This window comes from Saccopteryx bilineata, chromosome 1 (genome assembly GCF_036850765.1).
Source record: "Saccopteryx bilineata isolate mSacBil1 chromosome 1, mSacBil1_pri_phased_curated, whole genome shotgun sequence".
In the NCBI taxonomy this organism is placed as follows: Eukaryota; Metazoa; Chordata; class Mammalia; order Chiroptera; family Emballonuridae; genus Saccopteryx; species Saccopteryx bilineata.
This window is the reverse complement of record NC_089490.1, coordinates 227,604,803-227,626,772: the sequence shown is the minus strand read 5'-3', so window position 1 is coordinate 227,626,772 and position 21,970 is coordinate 227,604,803. Positions and strand designations below refer to the sequence as shown.

General features: G+C 38.5%; 1 protein-coding gene across 1 annotated transcript in view; it reads left to right on the top strand.

Moving 5' to 3' along the window:
- The window catches only part of DNAH14 (dynein axonemal heavy chain 14), a 207,252-nt gene that overhangs the window by 116,106 nt on the left and 69,176 nt on the right, over positions 1 to 21,970 (top strand). The window contains exons 44-53 of the mRNA XM_066252726.1: positions 282 to 440; positions 1,830 to 1,962; positions 3,689 to 3,750; positions 4,718 to 4,899; positions 6,428 to 6,556; positions 8,168 to 8,305; positions 9,327 to 9,494; positions 11,551 to 11,721; positions 14,425 to 14,595; positions 15,447 to 15,539. Of these exons, the coding sequence (XP_066108823.1) occupies positions 282 to 440; positions 1,830 to 1,962; positions 3,689 to 3,750; positions 4,718 to 4,899; positions 6,428 to 6,556; positions 8,168 to 8,305; positions 9,327 to 9,494; positions 11,551 to 11,721; positions 14,425 to 14,595; positions 15,447 to 15,539 (1,406 nt within the window). The remainder of the gene's footprint in view (positions 1 to 281; positions 441 to 1,829; positions 1,963 to 3,688; positions 3,751 to 4,717; positions 4,900 to 6,427; positions 6,557 to 8,167; positions 8,306 to 9,326; positions 9,495 to 11,550; positions 11,722 to 14,424; positions 14,596 to 15,446; positions 15,540 to 21,970) is intronic.

The following is a 21,970-nucleotide window of genomic DNA, read 5'->3' as shown; positions in this document are numbered from 1 at the left end:
CAGATAGATTTGGTGGTAGGAAGTCAGAGTGTGTGCATGCAGTGGACTTACGTATGTGGGTGGTGAGTTTGCCAGTCCAATGTATGAATAAAAGGGACGATTTCTGAGATCAGCAGAGAACCCCAGGCACTTGCAACAACTTTGGTTTGTTTGTATATGTTTAAATTGCTTTGTAATGTACTGACTCTTCCAGAAAGTGTTTAGTACCTACCTAAAAGATGAAATGAACTTTTATTTATAGATTATTTGAAGCTTTTTTCTTTTTTTGAATTTTAACTTAGGAACTTCATTACTAGCTGAACCTCAAGGTTCTAGTGAAAACATCTTGAAGATAACAGAATATGGAGAGAGCATCAAGTATACTGCTACCAGAGACACGACGTGCCTTTCTTTTCTCATTAGCCTTCTTTTAAAGAATTCTTTTCCTGTACTTCTCACAGGTATTAAAAATATTGACAGGAGAATTTTAGAGTTAAGAAGACGCTTAGGCCTGACCAGTTGGCTCAGTGGTAGAGTGTTGGCCCCACGTGTGGGTGTCCTAGGTTCAATTCCAGGTCAGAGCACACAGGAGAAGCACCCATCTGCTTCTCCATTCCTCCTCCTTTCCCTTCTATCTCTCTCTTCTTCTCTCACAGCCATGGCTCGGTTGGAGCAAGTTCGCCCTAGGTGCTGAGGAAGGCTTCATGTCTTTGCCTCAGGCACTAAAATAGCTTGGTTGCCGAGCAATGGAGCAACAGCCCCAGACAGGCAGAGCATTTCCCCATAGGGGCTTGCTGGGTGGATCCTGGTTGGGGTGCATGTGAGAGTCTGTCTCTGCCTCCCCCCTTCTCACTGAAGAAAAAAAAAAAGAAGAGATGTAGTCATTATAGTCTAAACCATTTTATTTTTTAAGTCGAAAAAAAAAGCTGTGAAATACTTTCTATATTCTTAGCAATAATATACAAAGGCACATTTCTGCACATGCCAGCACAGGGCATCATAAGTCTTTTTTGTCTTTTCATTATCTTCGTGACAAATCCTAGTAGAACTATTGGATTAATATACATGTGGCCTCCATAGTCTGTAGGCTGAGGTTCTTAGAGAGTCCCCGATGGCAGTAATGTTGACTAGTTTAAGTAAATTTACACACATAACTGCATGCAAAGAAAAAATAAAAATAAATTGTCTGGTATTTAAAGTAAAATTGACACACAATTCCCCAAGCCATTGTTAACATTTTCAATCCTTCACCATTATCAAAGGAATAAATCAATACAGCTGCTACTCTTTCTTAACATTTCTTTCAGCCCATGCACTTACCTTTTCTAACTCTCTCAAGTACATGAGAGGTAGAAGTACCACTTTCCCTGTTCTGTGCCCAAAGTATCAGGCAAAAGGAGGTTGGAATGCTCAATAAACCATATTTGGTGAATTGTAAAGTCATGGCTCCCTGTTTTGCTACAATAGGAGTTGATTCCATCCATGCCCCCCCATATTGTATTGGTAAAAATCTTCAGGGATGTTAATTTCACATAGGAGTTCTGTTGTGCTGTAAGCAAAAATATTTGCAATAGGCTTAAATGAGTATTATATAAAAATAACAGTGAACTCCTAATGTATTTTTTTGTAAGAGATGTAAACTATTTAAATACTTTGAAAGGTTTTCATATTAACTGCTTGGTTTACCCACTTTTAACCACTTTTTTTAAAAAATAAAAGGAAGATCAGAAATGTACTTTTCATGTAATTTTCAAATAAAACATTATTGGTTTATTTTAGTATGTTAACATCTGTTTATTTTTCTTGCATATAAATGTAACCTAATGCATCTTTTCATTTTTTTCCATTAGGAGACTTTGGCGTTGGGAAAACTGCTGCTATTAATCAAATGCTTGCAAAATTGGAGCACTCAGGAGGCTTTGATTTGGAACATGGGTCCATTTTAGGAGAAGTCCTATTATATAACGAAAATAAAAAATCAAGGTAGGATACACTAAACTCTAAATTTGATTTGTCTGGTAAAAATAGTGTTTGCTTTAGTAACTAATTGTGTCTTGTTTGAAAAAGCATACTTGATGCATAAAAATGCAGAAATATTCAAAAGATGAGGTAAGAAGAAAATCTTCAGTTTTCCAAAGTATCAACAACCAGATTAAGTCCTTTAAATTAGACATTCTTATATTTATTTTAAATATAACTAAATTTAAATTAAATAATTAAAATTAAATTTTAATTTTCTTTTTACCTAACAAAGTACAGCTTTAAACTATTTTTCTTCCTGGAAAAATGTACCTAAATATATGAATATAGTGTTGCATATTATTGGTTTTGTTGCACTAGAAATACATTTTCTTCTTATCAACTATATAAATATATAAGAAACTGTTTCTGTCAGACTGTGTGTCTCTTCCTGAAGAATAAAAAGAATAAAAAAGAGGCCCTGGCTGGCTGGCTCAGCTGTAGAGCATCAGCCCGGCATGTGGAAGTCCTGGGTTTGATTCCCAGTCAGGGCACACAGAAGAAGCACCCATCTGCTTCTCCACCCCTCCCCCTCTCCTTCCTCTCTATCTCTCTCTTCTCCTCCCGCAGCCAAGGCTCCATGGGAGCAAAGTTGGCCCGGGCGCTGAGGATGGCTCCACAGCCTCTGCCTCAGACGTTAGAATGGCTCCAGTTGCACCAGAACAATGCCCCAGATGGGCAGAGCATCGCCCCCCGGTGGGCATGCCGGGTGGATCTCGGTCGGGTGCATGCGGGAGTCTCTCTGCCTCCCTGCTTCTCACTTCAGAAAAATACCAAAAAAAAAAAAAAAGGAATGAAAAGAAATCTAAATTATACAAATAAAGCGTTCAAATTTTGAAAGTTAATTCTAATTGTTAAAATGTCAGAGAAGCCTGCTGTTGTTCGAATGGGATGAAAGGTGGACCTGTGGAGAGGCCCATATCAGACCTTTTCTCCCATCATTAGACTCAGAGATCCAGCTGTTTCTGTCCCGTGTTTACTGTGATCCTCAGCCAATCCCCATTTGTCAAGTCTGTTCTGTCTTTCTGGTGTGTCTTGAGTTCCTCTACATCTCTCTGTGCAATGTCACCTTGAGTCCAAGACCCCATCATCTACATCTTACAGCAACTATTTTGTGATGAAATCCTCATCCGTTGAAATAAGGCCTTAAAAATCAAAGAGATCATTTTTGAAACGTGGACTACAATAAGAGTCGTTCCTTATCTAAAGTATTAGAGCCATAAATAATGGAGTCTGAAACAAATGAATTTTACTGTCTGTTCAATAGTTAAATGGCAATGGATTTTAGCAATAAAGAAAGATAATATGAGGAGAAAAAAAACCTGAAGACAAGACCAAAAGGAAGGTGAATGGAGCTTTTGCTGAGTGACCCCTAAGGCAAAAGCATTTTATAAAGGGACAAATGAGTTAATGTCTCACTTTCCAAAGAAAATGCCCAGTAGCCTGGCATCCTAGGGACTTGCCCAGTTTGGTTTTTAGAGTAGGCCCATAGTTTGTTAAATTTGGGTCTCAGTTCTAATAATGGCACTAATTTTAACTATAAAAGTGTAAACAGGAAATAATATATTTGGTTCCTTGGTTCCTTGTAGGAGATAGAAGGAAAATCAACCACACACTGATATTTTCGATGTATTTTGTTCATGCAGCTACTAAGGTAAATAAGCTAATTTTGAATCTTTTATTCCAATAGCCTGAAGCAGAATATCAGCATGTTGCTTTCTGAAACTCATAAGACAGCAACTGGAAGTTCAGGTATGTGTTACAGTAGTTTCAAAACCTTCCTCTCTCAATGATATGCAAGTCATTGCATACTGTCAGAAATCTCAGAATGAAAATTTCTCTTGATAGTTTAAAATAAAACATCCCTAAAAATATCCACTATCCTCTCAAATGGTTCTACCCTACTCAAAAGCTAGGATGGTTCTCGTAGAATATTATATCTGTTTACTGGAAGGAGGAAAGATGCTCTGGTTTATTAGTGGAAACTCATACTAAGTCTCAAAGTAACCAGAGGCAACATCCGTCTGTTCTATTTTATTAATATTTTGAAATAATGCAGTAGGAAAGTTATGATTCTGTAGCCCTAAAATTGGACTATGCTATAAAAACACACATGGGGCTTCAAGAACCTCACCCTTGAAAATCCGATGTAGTATTTGCGAGCAGCAACTGTACTTCTGAAGAGAAAGCAGGGTGGCCCAGGGCTAGCTGTAGAAAGGGAAAGAGAGGCCACCGGATTCTGCCTCAGGAATCTTTTGGTTTTGTTTGTTTTATCTTTTACTTTTGCTACAGCGCCATCCCAAAGAACCCCTCTGGATGATCCTGACTCAGAGAATGCATCCTAATTTCAATGCCTTTGGTGGACACACCAAATTCTTCTTTTAGATCTTTCCTGTACACTTGCAAATCTAAATATTTTTAAAACGTTAAAAGTTTTATGTTTATTGTGCAGCAATAGACGGTTCTCTGAGCATTCGTACTGTTGCTTTTGGCTGTTGTTACCAGAGACACCATTTTCACGTAAAAGTTAGGAAATATTTGGAAACAGTTCACACTTGGTATTCGTTCTCTCACTGATTTGTCCTCACAGTAATTTCTTTAAAGTGACAACAATATAGTAAAATTATGTAATTTTTATATTTCTTAACACCTTAGGACAAAGCAAAAATATTTTGAAAGTGTTCTAAATCTGTTTTTCTTTCCATATTTGGCATCATAGATAAGGTTACTAAAAAGTCAGAAAAAACTGGAGAAAGTTTATTTAAAAATAACAATAGAAGGATTACAGTCTCTACAATAAATTTTAGCATCAAAATGACAGCTGCCAAAACCAAGGAGATGATCCTTAAGAAGTTAAAAAGAAGGAACAAAGACACCCTTGGAGCACCAGAAAACAACAAGGTAAAACTCCCTCACTGGTTGGTTAATCTGCTTATACTAGTCACGTGGTAAAGTGCCTTATTTTAATTAATACTAAAAACAGGAAAACATCAGTGGAACATACACTCCTGAATATTTCTATAAAATGCACTTTAAAATGGAAATTTTTGTTTTCAAATCAATCTAATTTAGTTCCAACATAATGAATTACAGTGATTCAGAATTATTAAGCTGAAAGAAGCTGCTAGAATCTGAATTAAATATAAGCAGACAAGAAAATGGGAAAATGAGTTAGATGTCCATTGTTGTCACTGTGTATTTTACCACATTTTCCTCCCACGACCATGGCTTGGGTCTATAAGAAAAAGAGAAAAATCCAGAATCCATCGCCTCAGGAAAGAGAACAACCTTGTTATAACTTGAACAACACCTATCATCTTGAAATGGTGTTGTGCATTTCTTACTCTTATCCAGACTGCCTGGCACATTATAATACTGTCCAATTGATGACCAAATGCTGTGTCGCAGTTGAAATTTACAGTCAATGCTTCTGGCTCAGTACCAGGAAATAAGCTCAGAGTCAAAAGATTTGCAAGAGTCATTAGTAAGAAAATCAGGGACACCTGAATTTAACCCCTGTGACTGTCACTTCAAAGCTTTTAAGTGCTTGCTTCGGATTTCCTTGATTTTAACTGAAAATTTGGATAAATTTGATGGATCTCTGCCTAATTGGGTACGTTTTAGGGACTTTGAAAAGGATAGTAATTGCTCAACCAAAGACACAAATGAAGAAGTGCAAGCAGGAGAAATTTCACTCAAACCATTTTGTCTGTAATCATCTAGTTTCCACAAAAGAGGGAAATTAAGTGTCTTCCAAAATATATATATATATGGTATTGCCAATCACAAATCAGGTAATTACCTAATTCAAAATAAATGGCTATTTGTTTTTCTTTAATTGCTACTTGTTTTACAAAAATAAATATAGTCCAACAGGGCTAATGTACACGGAGATTTTAATCAGTACATTTCAAGGCATAATATTTTCAAAGGTGCAAAGTAACACAGATGTAACGATTGGAAACGTGTTTGATTCTTCTGCTGGTTGTTCATGGCAACAGCATTTGCAACAAAATTATAAAAATCTAGTTCCAAATGACAGTCTTATTCCTTAAAAAAGGGAATATATGAAATACATACCTCCATACCTTGCCAGCTGTAGGCACTCAATAAGTAAATGTTGAATGAATAGTAATCATGTTTGTTCCTTCGTAATAGCCACAATTTGGTTACTTTAGCATCAAAATACATTTCTATTATTGTTATAGGTCTATAGAGAGTAGAGTTTCTGCTATTTTGAAAACTTAACTGTTTTCTAAAATCATATCAAAATAGAATTGAGTGTGCTGCTTTTTAATAGAAAAGAAAACAACATCATTACATATTATACAATATTTTGTTCTTACACCATAGTATAATTAATATCCTTAATTCGTAACTTAAAGGCAATACTAATTAATACGTTTTAAAACCTTTTGTTCTCCTTAAGATTGTAATCTTCATTGATGACTTGACCGTGCCAGAGACAGATCTGTATGGGGCACAGCCACCCCTGGAACTAATCAGACAGTTACTAGATTTAGGAGGAGTTTATGATACTGAGAAAATTGCATGGAAGGTAAAGTTCATGTTTAATATTGTTACTTAACAATCAGTTAAATATTTATCATAATGTTAAGTGACTCCAGGGAGAAATTTAGTAAAATTTAGTGAAATGAACATGTAGAGCAAAAAAATTAACCATGCTGATAACATCTTTGCAATTTAACACAGGCCCAGGTGTTCATGGAAATCCTACTTTTAGTAAAACCTTCTATCTTAAAATCATACAGTAAAAGTGATATCTTAGTAAAAATTGCAAATATGCCCTATAGGTTTTGTTTCCAAGTCAAATAACTCTCACTATTGTTAAGCACATTAATAATTAACCAAAATTTTCAATGAATCAGCAGTTAATACATATGAGAAAAGCGAACCTCTATGTAAGACTACTCTCATTTATTTTCAAGAACATAGATCAAGGATTTTCAGAAGTATTGTAAACTCAAAAAAAAAAAAAAATCCCAGGTAGAGATTTCTGTGCAGTTATTTTTGTTACAGTGAACCAAGTCAGAATAGCTTAAATGTTTTTTAAAAAATACATGGTTCCTTCTCTGGAAATTTAAGCCTGTGTTGACTTAAACGTTCTGAGCCTCGGTTCCACATCTATGAAATTAGATGGTTGCATTACAAAGTTCCCATCTCAGACAAACCTGGGCCCAGGCCCCTGGATGGCTCTCATTGGCTGGTGAGGAGCACACCAGCTACCACACCAGTCAGACTGTGATCCAGGCAACGACCCAAGACAGAAGAATCAACAGGGAGAACCCAGGGGACTAGGAAGAAAAATGAAAGCAAGAAATGGTCTAGAACCCATGGCCTGAAGGAGTTCCTTGAACTGACAAGAAAATAGAGAGGCAGGCTTTCCATGGGATTTCTGTGGCTATGGACATGGGCAGAGGCAGAGGCAGAGGCAGGAACAAAGCTGCTAAAAGCACCACATTGTGAGCAGACTCGGTGATCTGATTATCCGGATGATTCCACCCAGCTCTACCATGCTGTGATGCTCTGCTCTGTCAAATGGCTGTTACTGTGTAAACAGTCAAGGCTCTTGGTCTTCACACCCCAGCCAGTCCTGGCTCTTTACCTGGTCACTCACCTCTCAGCAGAATCTTCTCCACTGGCCTTAGTAACATTGTTTTATGTTCCAATGATTGCTTTTCTAAAAATAAGCTATTTGGGCCTGACCTGCAGTGGCGCAGTGGATAAAGCATCGACCTGGAATGCTGAGGTTGCCGGTTCGAAACCCCAGGCTTGCCTGGTCAAGGCACATACGAGAGTTGATACTTCCTGCTCCTCCGCCTTCTCTCTCTCTCTTTCTCTCTGTTCTCTCTTTAAAAATGAATAAATCTAAAAAAAATTTAAAATAATATATAAAAAAGTAAAATAAAAACAAAAATAAGCCATTACCTGGTGACATTTAGAAAGCTTCCTGGAAGTAACACGTCTTCAATTTAGGATGGGTTACTTTTAAAAGATAGACTTCTATGACCATCATCGTTTTTGTTTTGCAGGCAATAATAATCCTTTTGCTTAAACATTTTAAGTCTTTTGTCCATTTGGGGAAAGTGGGAATACATATCACATTTTACAGGTGCATTTACTTAACTCTCTTTCACTCTTTCCACAGAATATTCAAGATCTCTCCCTTGTGACAGCGTGTGTTCCTTCTGTGGGTGGGAGGGACGTTAGCCCACGTCTCCTCAAACACTTTTCCATTCTAGTGTTGCCTCATCCCCCACAAAGTGCCCTAACTACTATTTTCCAGGTAATGCACTTAGCTGATTTTCTACTGAAAGTAAATTCCATATTATAAGGGAAAATCTGGAACCTTAAAACCACTAATACTGAACAAAAATTCTCTGAAAGGGGTGAATTTTATTTCTCCCTCTATATTTTCTGTCCTGTTGCTATAATTTGTCTCTAAATAGCAAATACATAATTTAGTATGTGTAAGAACATAATTTAGGGTATATAAGAATGTAATTGGGTGTGGTGCATGTTAAATGAATGTTTAAAATGTAGATTCCAAAACTTTATTCTCAGAGATTCTGATCCACTTTTTCTGGGTTGGAGGCCAGGGGTTTGTGTTGCCATGCACACCCAATTTTTGCTAGTGTTGTTTGATTCTTTTCATTTTCTTATAAGATCAAAAGTAGTGAGAGAAAACATTCTGAAATATCAGAAAAAAAATGGCTTAAGTTGAAACCTAGTTTGATTAGATTTTGCAGACATGCAGGACTATTAAATTCCTCAAAAACATTTGCTTTTCTTTTTTCTAATGACAAATTTAAATATGGCTTTTTAAAATCTACTTTTTTGAAAGTACTTGGTAATTCTGCAAGTGATCAATAATCCATACCTCAAAAAAAAAAAACCCAAAAATAATGTAGAAGAGTATATATACATATAACAATCCAAACTGAAATAATAGTTCTATCATTTTATATTTCTTCTAGTAACATCTACCAGGGAGAAGAAATTTGTAAGAACTCCTAGCACACCTGGCAGACACACAGGTGGGACATAAATTGTCCCCAAGGAACAAACACATGCCTCTCTAGATCATTCACCAAACTAGGACTAATTGGAATTTCCCCCAGCTTATCACATTCAGAATGTCTTTTCACTAGTCTACCATTTGTTTAAAGTGGATTCTAATTACTAACATTATCAATGACTTTAAGCCTCCATTTTGGGACACACATCTCCCTTTTCAGTGGAAATTAGATAGAAATAGTCTGTCCTTAAGTTTTTGGCTAACTGAATTATTAAATTTATTTTTAAAGGCTCATTTGGGGATGTATTTCTCCATTCATAACTTCACAGCTGATGTTCATAAAAGTAAGGACCACATAATCACTTGTTCTCTAGCAATATACTATCAAGTATGTCAGAGCATGTTACCAACGCCCACGAAATGTCATTACATTTTCAATCTCCGAGATATGTTTAAGGTTTGTTTTAAAATTCACTCTCTGGCTTACTTTTAATGTTCAAGTGGAAGAAATGTAATTTTACCAAATTGATACTTTCTCTCTCTCTCTCTCTCTCTCTCCATTTTCCGTACTCATTGATACTGTCAATATCAAATTGTTAAAAAGGGACAAAAAGGGAAATTCAAATTGATTAGTTTTGCTATTTATTAGCAGCTTATGCCATAAGCTAGTTTAAAAGAATCATTAAAATAATTGCACACAGAGAATTTAATGATAAAACCACTTGAGACTGTTCGACTATAGGCTAAGATTCTCCACAGGAAAAGAAGGACAAGACTCTAATACTGATTTTGGTTTTGCCTTATTCCAGAGATTTTTGTTGTTGTTGTTGTATTTTTCTGAAGTGAGAAGCGGGGAGGCCGAGAGACAGACTCCCACATGTGCCCGACCTGGATCCACTTGGCATGCCTACTAGGGGGCAATGCTCTGCCCATCTGGGGTGTTGCTCCATTGCAACTGGAGCCATCTTCAATGCCCGGGTCAACTTTGTTCCAATGGAGCCTTGGCTGTAGGAGGGAAAGAGAGAGAGAGAGAGAGAAGGGAGAGGGGGAAAGATGGAGAAGCAGATGATCGCTTCTCCTGTGTGCCCTGACTGGGAATCAAACGCGGGACATCCACACACTGGGCCAATGCTCTGTCACTGAGCCAACCGGCCAGGGCTTATTCCTGAAATTTTATTGAGACTCTTAGGAAATGAAAGCCACTGTGTTTCATAAACATGCTTGAAGTCCTACAAGTCTTGCTTTTGACACCAGGGAATGTTGCCAGCAGTCTTGATTTAGTCATCAGCTTTGAGCAAATATATCATTCTCAGAATTAAAGTGTGAAGAAAAACAATTTTTGAATTTCATCTTTCTCCCCTTGCTATAAGACTTTTAGCCCCAAATAGCACATATAGTGTTTGAAATAGGTCATAAGGGTTGTTTTTTTTTTTTTTAATCCAAATTAAGGATCTTAGAACATAACATTAAGAAGTACCTCTGGCCTGACCAGGCAGTGGTGCAGTGGATAGAGCGTCAGACTGGGATGCAGAGGATCCAGGTTCAAGACCCCGAGGTCGCCAGCTTGAGCGTGGGCTTATCTGGTTTGAGCAAAAGCTCACCAGCTTGGACCCAAAGTCCCTGGCTGGAGCAAGGGGTTGCTCAGTCTGCTGAAGGCCCGCCATTAAGGCACATATGAGAAAGCAATCAATGAACAACTAAGGTGTCGCAACAAAAAACTAATGATTGATGCTTCTCATCTCTCTCTGTTCCTGTCTTTGTCCCTATCTATCTCTCTGACTCTCTCTCTGTCTCTGTTAAAAAAAAAAAAAAGAAGTACCTCTGTGCCCTGGCCAGTTGGCTCAGCAGTAGAGCGTGAGCCCAGCGTGTAGAAGTCCTGGATTCAATTCCTAGCCAGGGCACACAGGAGAGGCGCCCATCTGCTTCTCTACCCTTCCCCCTCTCCTTTCTATCTTTTCCCCTCCCACAGCCAAGGCTCCATTGGAGCAAAGTTGGCCCGGGTGCTGAGGATGCCTCCATGGCCTCTGCCTCAGGTGCTAGAATGGCTCCAATTGCAGCAGAGCAGTGCCCAGAGGGGCCAAGCATCGCCCCCTGGTGGGCATTTCGGGTGGATCCCTGTCAGGCGCATGCAGGAGTCTGTCTGCCTGCCCCACCCCCTCCCTTCAGAAAAATACAAAAAGTAAAAAAGAAGTACCTCTGTGTCACTACCAACACCCTCCTCCATGTCCATGCCGTGGTCCAGACTGTGGCTTGCCATCCTAGCAAGGAATCCCCTGGATGTGGCCAAGGAGTGTTTAATCTATCTTCCTCTAACAGTGATGCTAGCCCAGTATTCCCTGGTTTACAACTTGCTGGATTCATCAAAAACCCAGATTATCACTTTTAGAAATTGACAGTTCTTACCCTGGATAACCACTTCTGTTTGTATGAAAACATAAACCTGCAAAAATTGAGCCTTGACTCACTTCCTGCTAATGTGTTGTTTTTTTAAGTTATTTTTAAATCCCCAATAGCTTCTCCTAGGACTACTGCAGGCCGACAAGACTGTTATTAACTCCAAAGAGATGGCTGCCCTGTTCTTTGTTCATGAAGCCACCCGGGTGTTTCATGATCGCTTAATTGAACATACTGATAAAACACTGTTCTATCAGTTTCTGTCAAAGGAATTGGAGAGTTATTTCCAGGTAAACTTATATTTTAAAAATTACTTTAGATGGACAACAGTGTTGTGTTATTAAAGTATGCAGACCTTTCTATAATAATAACAGAAGAAATGCTATTAATTCTACCTTCTACTTGGAAATCTCTAAGTATAGATTTGATATGATGGAAATGAGAAGGTCTTGGCTTAGCTCATGTGTTTGGCCTCTTTGGGACCTCAAAACTGCTCCTGTTTCCCTTGGATTAGCAGAAGTATACATTCTCTTGATACCTCAACAAGATCCTCATCCCTGTCTAGCCCTTTGAACTTTATAGTTTCCACGGTCTTGTATCTAGATCACAAAAGAAAGTGTTTCAGTAAACCTATTCAGGTGGAAAGAGTTGTAACTATTTGTTTTGGCAACAGTTTCCTTTGCTGGGCAGACGCTTTTTAGTTTGATGAAGTCCTATGTGTTTATTTTTGCTTTTGTTTCCTTGGGGTGATCACTTCAGAAGTTATATCAATGAATAATCATGGGGTTGTACACCTGAAACTAACATAATATTATAATATAGCCTGGCAACTGTAACTTAAAAGTAAAAATTAAAAATAATGAAAAAAATCTCAAAAATAAAAAAATAATGGTAGTAATTGTACCTGCCTCATAGATCTGTGGTGAGAATGAAAGACACTAATTTGTGTCAACTGTTTAGAACAGTTTCTGACACATAGTAAGTGCTCAATAAATGTAAGCTATTTTAATAATGAGAAGAACTAGACCATATTTCTAATTTTCAAATACAGACAGGTAGTTTGGCAGAAAGAGCCTGAACTCTGGAGTTAGACCTTGAGTTAACCTCTAAGTTTGTCTCATGTACTCTGGGTACTTCATACTCAACAAGTAAAACCATTTCCAGTCTCTGTTCTCTGGACTCTCTCCATCACCCAGACACCCTGTCCTGGTTTCCCCTTCCTTGGGGACTGGTGTTCCATCCAAGCCCCCATTCTGGCCACCTTTATATTCTAGCCAGAATGCAGCCTTTCCCTCTTGCCTCTGTCCTTCCACCTGCAGCCCCCTTCCCCTAGCTTGCTGCTAGGCATCCTTCACTGTTCAGCTCACGCTTTCTTTGTCCCGGTGGCCTTTACTGGCTAACACCACACCCTTTCAGGGCAAGTGTCCCTTCTTTGTATTCTCATAGAACTAGGGGATTTTTCTATCATAGAACTTATTATAATGCAATTGCCTCCCCTACTATCTCCCTCCTTCTCTCCTTTTCTCCCTCTTTCTCTTTCTTTGAGTTTGAGAAAAAGTCATTGATTTTTTTATCCCTACCTAAATCTCCAGGAGTTGACATCCTCCCTTACTCCCAGTTGGTGCTTGATAAATATATCTGGGATGAATAAAAGAATAAATGAAGGAATATAGAGCTTATTTCTGCCCCAGGAGAAGTTTCTCAACTCCCTCTCTCTAAGGGCCAATTACAGCTCATTTTTAAGACTTTGTTAGACCAGAGAATGGACATAGAGGCAGCAGGAGAGAAACACACAGGTACTCAGGGAGCAGGTGTTGGCCTGGCAGGAGTCAGCACTATGGACAGCAAGAACAGCAACAGCACCCAAAATTAAGACATAGAAACCGTTCCTTAATAACATAAGGACATAAATTTCTCCTGTGAGAATTTGGGTTTATATAATATCATTTAATAACTTGGTTGGCTGGTTAGCTTTTAAAAAAAATGCAGTGTGGTAACTAATTATAATTAACACTTACAATGTGCCAAGCATTTAAAAGCTTTATGTATTATTATTTATTTTAATCTCATAACATCCCTGCAGTATCGGTCCTGTCCTCCTCATTTCACAGATGAAGAAACTGAGGCAGAGAGAGCTTATGAACTTGCCCAAGGTTACACAATTATTTAAGTAGCAGAATCATTATTCAAACCCAGGATACCTGACTCCAGATAGTCTCTTAACCATCATGTCACGTTGCCCCACAACATTCCCTCAGCTACTAGCTAAATAGATGTCTTCTGAGGGCCTGTTAGGAATTTCCAGTGCCAGATGTCAAGTGAGCTAATTGCCGATATCCACATGAAACCAGGACGGGCCTGCCTCCCAACACCTCACAAGTGAAATATTTTCTGCAAGTGCTGTGGCAGGCCTGTGCCCACACATCACTGTGGTGGGACAAAAGGAGAAAAACTGATTTTCTCTCCCTGGTTTTAGGGGCGAGGGAGACAGACAGACTTCAATGTGGAGGTAGCCTGTGAACTTGATCTGGAAAATAGGCAAGACTCCACCAAGTGGACCTGGAAAGCAAGTGTGGAAGCTTGCAGATTCATAATCATAATAAGCAAGAGAAAAGAAAATGTTTTCAGAGTGTTGGTGAGATCTCAAAATGCTTTTTCCGCAACAGGAGTTCTTAATGTGGAACCCAGGGACCCTCAAAGAGTCCTTAGATAAAACTGTATTTTGATGTATTTCTTTTTTTTTTTTTTTTTTGGTAACCTTTGTATTTTGCTGTATGTATTTAAAAATATTAATCTGAGGAGGCGTCCACAGGTTTCACTGCCATAGGGGCCGTGGCCCAAAGCAGGTTAAGAAACCCTGAAGGTAAAGTAAAGAGCCTGAGGTCTGGCTCTATGTGCTGGAGCTTTGCTGATACAGATCGACGGCATTGATTTTGAAAAGTAGAATTGTGCTATTAACACAATTAAACTGTTAAATTATTATCTTACATTAGATTCGATGGCCCAAAGAATCACTGATGAGTGACTCAACTGTATTTGTGGATTTCCTGGATATAAACAAACCTCATAAGAAAAAGGTCTATAAGAATACCAATGACTATAATAAACTTGCCAAGGTACTTAGTGAATTCCAAATGAAGTTGAGTTCATCATCATCTTCGGAGGTAAAAACATCAAATATGAGAAATACTATATATGTATATATATTCATATATGCACACATATGTATATAAAATCAAATATCTTTAAGACCTTATGCATGTAAGAGAGTTCAGGGGGGAAAAGCATGCTCTCATTTTTTTTAAAAAAGATTTTATTGATTTTTAGAAAGGAGGGAGAGAGAGAAAGGGGGGAGAAGTGGGAAGCATCAACTTGTAGTAGTTGCTTCTTGCCTGTGCCTTGACCTGGCAAGCCTGGGGCCTAGAACCGGTGACCTCAGCATTCCAGGTCAACTCTATCCACTGCACCACCACAGGCCAGGCAAGGGTGCTCTCATTTTAAAATAGACCATTAGAAATACAGTCTTATACTGTTTCATCTTATTTTGTCTCATTTAATAGGGTAAAATTTTAAATGAGAGAATGTGGCACCCATGTCCAGGGTAGCAGCAAGGAGCAGTACAATGAGTGTGATTCATTTGCATCTCTGGACAGAGATGTGTGGGAACAGACACCAGCAAAATCACAGCTACCGTGAACTGATTTCCTAAGACTCCTCCTCCCACCACTCATTCTGCCCCCAACACAGCAACAGAAAAGAAGGGGATGCTGTTCTCTTTATTCTCTTCCCTCAAACCTTTACCCGCTCCCTGGCCTCCACCCCAATCTTGCTCACCAGACTACCAGTATAGGGACAGTCCTCAGTGTGCAAATTTATTCTCCGTAAGTGTCAACCAGTTCACTGGGTCTAGATTACTAGAATAGTCATTCTCATCTCTGTATCCTCATATGTGGAACCATAATAAACATTTTTCTATGCCTGTAAATCAGTTCATTTGTCCTGTTTCCTCTGCCAGATTTCTCATTCTATGATCTTCTTCAAGGAAGCCATAGAACACATCACAAGGGCCACAAGGGTCCTTCGACAACCAGAGAGTCATATGTTGCTGGTAAGAATTTAAATTTTTCCAGTCTTAAGTTTGTAAAAGAAAAGGCTAAGGAAATCTAATCTACTTCGCTTACAAACGTTTTATTTATCCAGACTTTCCATTTATGAAAGGTCAAAGTCATTGAGTCCTAGGACAAGATCCTTGTTCCCTTCAACAGTTTGCCTAAGAAATTTATCAGCACATAAAATTGTTTCTCATTTGTAGAAGGATTCAATAGGAATAAAAGTGATGCATCTGTGGCACCATCTCCAGTATGTCCTCAGTGTTAATATACCAGGCAGAGCCTCACTTCAGAACAGTACACTCACTTGAATATTGATTTCAAAACATGAGTCTTTGCGCAGATGAAAACAAACGGGAGTTAAACTCTTGGAAAATCCCCAGATACCTTGAATAGAGAAAAGCTTTCAGAAGGCTGAAATCCAACATATTCCAGCAACTATGTGAATCATATAATTTATGGCTGGGTTTTTTTGTCTATTTATTGTACACTTATAATTATTTCATTATTTAATTTACACCATTTTTTTCTCCCAAAGAGCACTATTTTTGCATTCAGAAAAACCAGAGCTTGGGTCCCCATCTGGGCACATGCGGGAGTTGGTCTCTGCCTCCCCACCTCTTACTGAATTAAAAAAAAAAGAAAAGAAAAAAGAAAAACCAGAGCTTTATCTTAAAAGTCCTTTATGTAAACAGAAATGTACAAGACTAACTAAAAGGAATTAAAAATTGGGAGATAAGATTAAGGCAAAAATGCAAAAATAGATGCAGATCTTTCCACCACCAAAACTATTCCTTTATTAGTATTCGCATTCCATACGTAACACCGCCATGTATCTACTGCGCCCACCAAACACCTGGGCCCCTCATCCTTGACACATTTCTCTCATTCCCCACATTCAGTCTATCGCTAAGTACTGGCAATGCAACTTCCAAATATATTTCAGATCTGCCCACTTCTCAGCATCTCAACTACCAACACCCTATCCTGCCCACCGTTGTCTCCACCGGGACTACTGCAGCAGCTTCTCTGCTCCCCTGTCCAAATTAGCATGCCCTTCTCCCCTCCTCAGTCCCTGCCCCTTATTCTGCCTAGTCCTTACCATTATCCAATCTTACGTATTGTTTTATTTATCATCTGTTTCCACGTTTAAAACATAAGCTCTGTAAGAGCTATGATTTTGTTTGCCTGTGTCCACTATTAACAGATGTTTTATTCCCAAGGAGTATACATACACTCCCACTTTACTTCCTTTACAACAGTGACTCTTTCTTTTCTAATAACAGCAAGTTCTTCATTCTTAAATTTATGAGAATGCATCCAGAACAATAGTTTTAAAGCCCCACACTCAACTAGAACCCTGCTTTCTCCATTTCTCTACAGAAGGTTTATCAAAAACCTATCTGTCCTGTTGGAACCCCTATTAAAAATGCAAGGTAAAACAGGACAAGTCTCCACTTGCTCTCTGAACTCACGACTGTTTTGCCAATTCAGCATCATAGATGAATCTCTTCCCTAGGTCAAACTAACACTAAGGTTCAGTTTTGCAAAACATTCATGGAATTGGAAGCTGACCAAGCGTGCGGGGGCTTCAGTAAGGAGAAGTAGCTACAGGTAGCATCATGATTTGATAAAGAACATTTAAAACAGATTTTTTAAAAATTAATTTTAATGGGGTGACATTGATAAATCAGGGTACATATGTTCAGAGAAAATATCTCCAGGTTATTTTGACATTTGATTATGCTGCATTCCCATCACCCAAAGTCCAGTTGTCTTCCATCACCTTCTAACTGGTTTTCTTTGTGCCCCTCCCCTCCTCCCCCCCTACCCTGTAATCCCCACACTCTTGTCCATGTCTCTGAGTCTCATTTTTATGTCCCACCTATGTATGGAATCATATAGTTCTTAGTTTTTTTCTGATTATTTTGCTCAGTATAATGTTATCAAGGTCCATCCATGTTGTTGTAAATGATCCAATGTCATCAATTCTTATGGCTGAGTAGTATTCCATAGTATATATGTACCAAAGCTTTTAAATCCACTCATCTGCTGAAGGACACTTGGGCTGTATCCAGATCTTTGCTATTGTGAACAATGCTGCCATAAACATGGGGGTGCATTTCTTCTTTTCAAACAGTGCTATGGTGTTCTTGGGGTATATTCCTAAAAGTGGGATAGCTGGGTCAAAAGGCAATTCGATTTTCAGTTTTTTGAGGAATCTCCATACTGTTTTCCACAGTGGCTGCACCAGTCTGCATTCCCACCAGCAGTGCAGGAGGGTTCCCTTTTCTCCACATCCTTGCCAGCACTTAATCTGTGTTGTTTTGTTGATGAGCGCCATTCTGACTTGTGTGAGGTGATATCTCATTGTGGTTTCAATTTACATTTCTCTAATGATTAGTGATGTTGAGCATTTTTTCATATGGCTATTGACCATCTGTATGTCCTCTTTGGAGAAGTGTCTATTCATTTATTTCACCCATTTTTTTATTGGATTGTTTGTCTTTCTGGTATTGAGTTTTACAAGTTCTTTATAAATTTTGGTTATTAACCCCTTATCAGACGTATTCTCAAATATATTCTCCCATTGTGTAGTTTGTCTTTTTATTCTGTTCTTATTGTCTTTAGCTATGCAGAAGCTTTTTAGTTTGATATAGTCCCATTTGTTTATCCTGTCTTTTATTTCACTTGCCTGTGGAGATAAATCGGCAAATATATTGCTGCGAGAAATATCAGAGAGCTTACTGCCTATGTTTTCTTCTAAGATGCTTATGGTTTTACGGCTTACATTTAAGTTTTTTTTATCCATTTTGAGTTTATTTTTGTGAATGGTGTAAGTTGGTGGTCTAGTTTCATTTTTTTGCAGGCAGCTTTCCAATTTTTCCTGTTGTTGAAGAGGCTGTCTTTACTCCAATGTATGCCCTTACCTCCTTTGTCAAATATCAGTTGTCCATAAAAGTGTGGGTTTATTTCTGGTTTCTCTGTTCTGTTCCATTGATCTATATGCCTGTTCTTATGCCAGTACCAGGCTGTTTTGAGTACAGTGGCCTTATAGTATAACTTGATATCCGGAAGTGTGATTACCTCCCACTTTATTCTTCCTTTTCAAGATTGATGAAGCTATTCGTGTTCTCTTTTGGTTCCATATAAATTTTTGGAATATGTGGTCTATATCTTTGAAGTAAGTCATTGGTATTTTAATCAGTATTGCATTGAATTTATAAATTGCTTTGGGTAATATAGACATTTTAATAATGTTTATTCTTCCTATGAGCACGGTATATGCTTCCACTTGTTTGTATCTTCCTAATTTCTTTTATCAATGTTTTATAATTTTCCAAGTACAAGTCTTTAATCTTCCTTGTTAAATTTATTCCTAGGTACTTTATTTTTTTGGTTGCAGTGGTAAAGGGAACTGCTTCCTTAATTTCCCTTTCTGACAGTTCATTGTTAGTGTATAAAAATGCCTCTGATTTCTGAGTATTAATTTTATATCCTGCCACCTTGCTGAATTCATTTATCAGATCCAGTAGTTTTTTGACTGAGAATTTAGGGTTTTCTATATACAATATCATATCATCTGCAAATAATGATAGTTTTACTTCTTTTCCAACTTGAATGCCTTTTATTTCTTCTTCTTGTCCTATTGCTGAGGCTGGGGCTTCCAGAACTATGTTGAATAAGAGTGGTAAAAGGGGGCAGCCCTGCCTTGTTCCTGATCTTAAGGGGATTGCTTTTAATTTTTGCCCATTGAGTATGATGTTGGCTGTGGGTTTGTCATAGATGGCCTTTATCATGTTGAGGTATGTTCCCTGTATTCCCATTTTGCTGAGAGTTTTGATCATGAATAGGTGCTGGATTTTATCAAAATTTTTTCTGCATCTATTGAAAGTATCATGTGGTTTTTCTCCTTTTTGTTTATGTGATGAATCATATTGATTGATTTGTGAATATTGTACTAGCCTTGCCTCCCAAGAATAAATCCCACTTGATCATGGTGTATGATTTTTTTCATATTGCTGGATCCGGTTTGCTAATATTTTGTTGAGGATTTTAGCATTTAAATTCATCAGGGATATTGGCCTATAATTTTCTTTCTTTGTGTTGTCTTTGCCTGGTTTTGGAATCAGAATTATACTCACCTTATAAAAGGAGCTTGGAAGTCTCCCTTCCTCCTGAATTTTTTGAAATAGCTTGAGAAGGATAGGAGTTAGTTCTTCTTTGAATATTTGGTAGAATTCACTTGTAAAGCCATCAGGCCAAGGAATTTACTTTTTTGGGAGTTTTTTTGATAACTGTTTCAATCTCATTTGTTGTAATTGGTTTGTTTAGGTTTTCTGATTCTTCCAGATTAATTTTTGGAGGATTATATGTTTCAAGGAATTTGTCCATTTCATCTCAGTTGTCTAGTTTTTTGGTGTACAGTTCTTCATAGTATTTTCTTACAATATTTTGTATTTCTGTTGTGTCAGTTGTTATTTCTCCACTCTCGTTTCTAATTTTATTTATTTGGGTCCTCTCTCTTTTTTTCTTGATGAGTCTGGTTAAAGGTTCATCAATCTTGTTTACCTTTTAAAGAACCAGCTCCTGGTTTCATTGATCATCTATATTGTTTCTTTAGCCTCTATGTCATTTATTTCTGCTCTGATCTTTATTATTTCCTTCCTTCTACTAGCTTTGGGCTTTACTTACTGTTCTTTTTCTAGTTCTTTTAGTTGCAGGGTCAAGTTTTTATTTGAGCTTTCTCTTGCTTCTTAAGGTATGACCGTAATGCTATGAACTTCCCTCTCAGGACTGCTTTTGCTGTGTCCCATAAATTTTGAGTTGACATTTGCTCATTATCGTTCGTTTCGAGGAATTTTTTTTCTTTTTTATTAAATTTAATGCAGTGACATTGATAAAGCAGGTTACATATGTTGAGAGAAAACATCTCCAGATTATATTCACATTTGATTATGCTGTATACACCTCACCCAAAGTCAAATTGTCTTCTGTCACCTTCTATCTGGTTTTCTTTGTGCCCCTCCCCTCCCCCACCCCCTCTCTCCTTCTTCGCCCCATCCCCCCTCCCCCCACCCCTTCCTCCCCCGTTGCCATCACATTCTTGTTCATGTCTCTGAGTCTCATTTTTATGTCTCTTCTATGTATGGATTCATATAGTTCTTAGGGGTTTTTTTATTCACTTATTTCACTCCGTATAATGTTATCAAGGTCCATCCATGTTATTGTAAATGATCCAATGTCATCATTTCTTATGGCTGAGTAGTATTCCATAGTATATATGTACCAAAGCTTTTTAATCCACTTGTCCTCTGATGGACACTTAGGCTGTTTCCAGATCTTCGCTATTGTGAACAATGCTGCCATAAACATGGGGGTACATTTCTCCTTTTGGAGCCGTTCTATGGTGTTCTTAGGGTATATTCCTAAAAGTGGGATAGCTGGGTCAAAAGGCAGTTCAATTTTCAGTTATTTGAGGAATCTCCATACTGTTTTCCACAGTGGCTGCACCAGTCTGCATTCCCACCAGCAGTGCAGGAGGGTTCCCTTTTCTCCACATCCTCGCCATCACTTATTCTGTGTTGTTTTGTGGATGAGCGTCATTCTGGCAGGCATGAGGTGATATCTCATTGTGGTTTTAATTTGTATTTCTCTAATGATTAGTGATGTTGAGCACTTTTTCATAGGCCTATTGGCCATCTGTATGTCCTCTTTGGAGAAGTGTCTATTCATTTCTTTTGCCCATTTTTTAAAATTTATTTATTAAATTTAATGCAGTGACATTGATAAATCAGGGTACATATGCTGAGAGAAAACATCTCTAGATTATTTTTTTTTTGTATTTTTTTTTCTGAAGCTGGAAACGGGGAGAGACAGTCAGACAGACTCCCGCATGCGCCTGACCGGGATCCACCCAGCACGCCCACCAGGGGCGACGCTCTGCCCACCAGGGGGCGATGCTTTGCCCCTCTGCGGCGTCACTCTGCCACGACCAGAGCCACTCTAGCGCCTGGGGCAGAGGCCAAGGAGCCATCCCCAGCACCCGGGCCATCTTTGCTCCAATGGAGCCTTGGCTGCGGGAGGGGAAGAGAGAGACAGAGAGGAAGGAGGGGGTGGGGGTGGAGAAGCAAATGGGTGCTTCTCCTATGTGCCCTGGCCTGGAATCAAACCCGGGTCCCCCGCATGCCAGGCTGACGCTCTACTGCTGAGCCAACCGGCCAGGGCCTAGATTATTTTGACATTTGATTGTGCTGTATACCCCTCCCCCAAAGTTAAATTGTCTTCTGTCACCTTCTATCTGGTTTTCTTTGTGCCCCTCCCCTCCCCCAACCCCTCTCTCCTTCTTCGCCCCATCCCCCCTCTTGCCATCACATTCTTGTTCATGTCTCTGAGTCTCATTTTTATGTCCCTTCTATGTATGGATTCA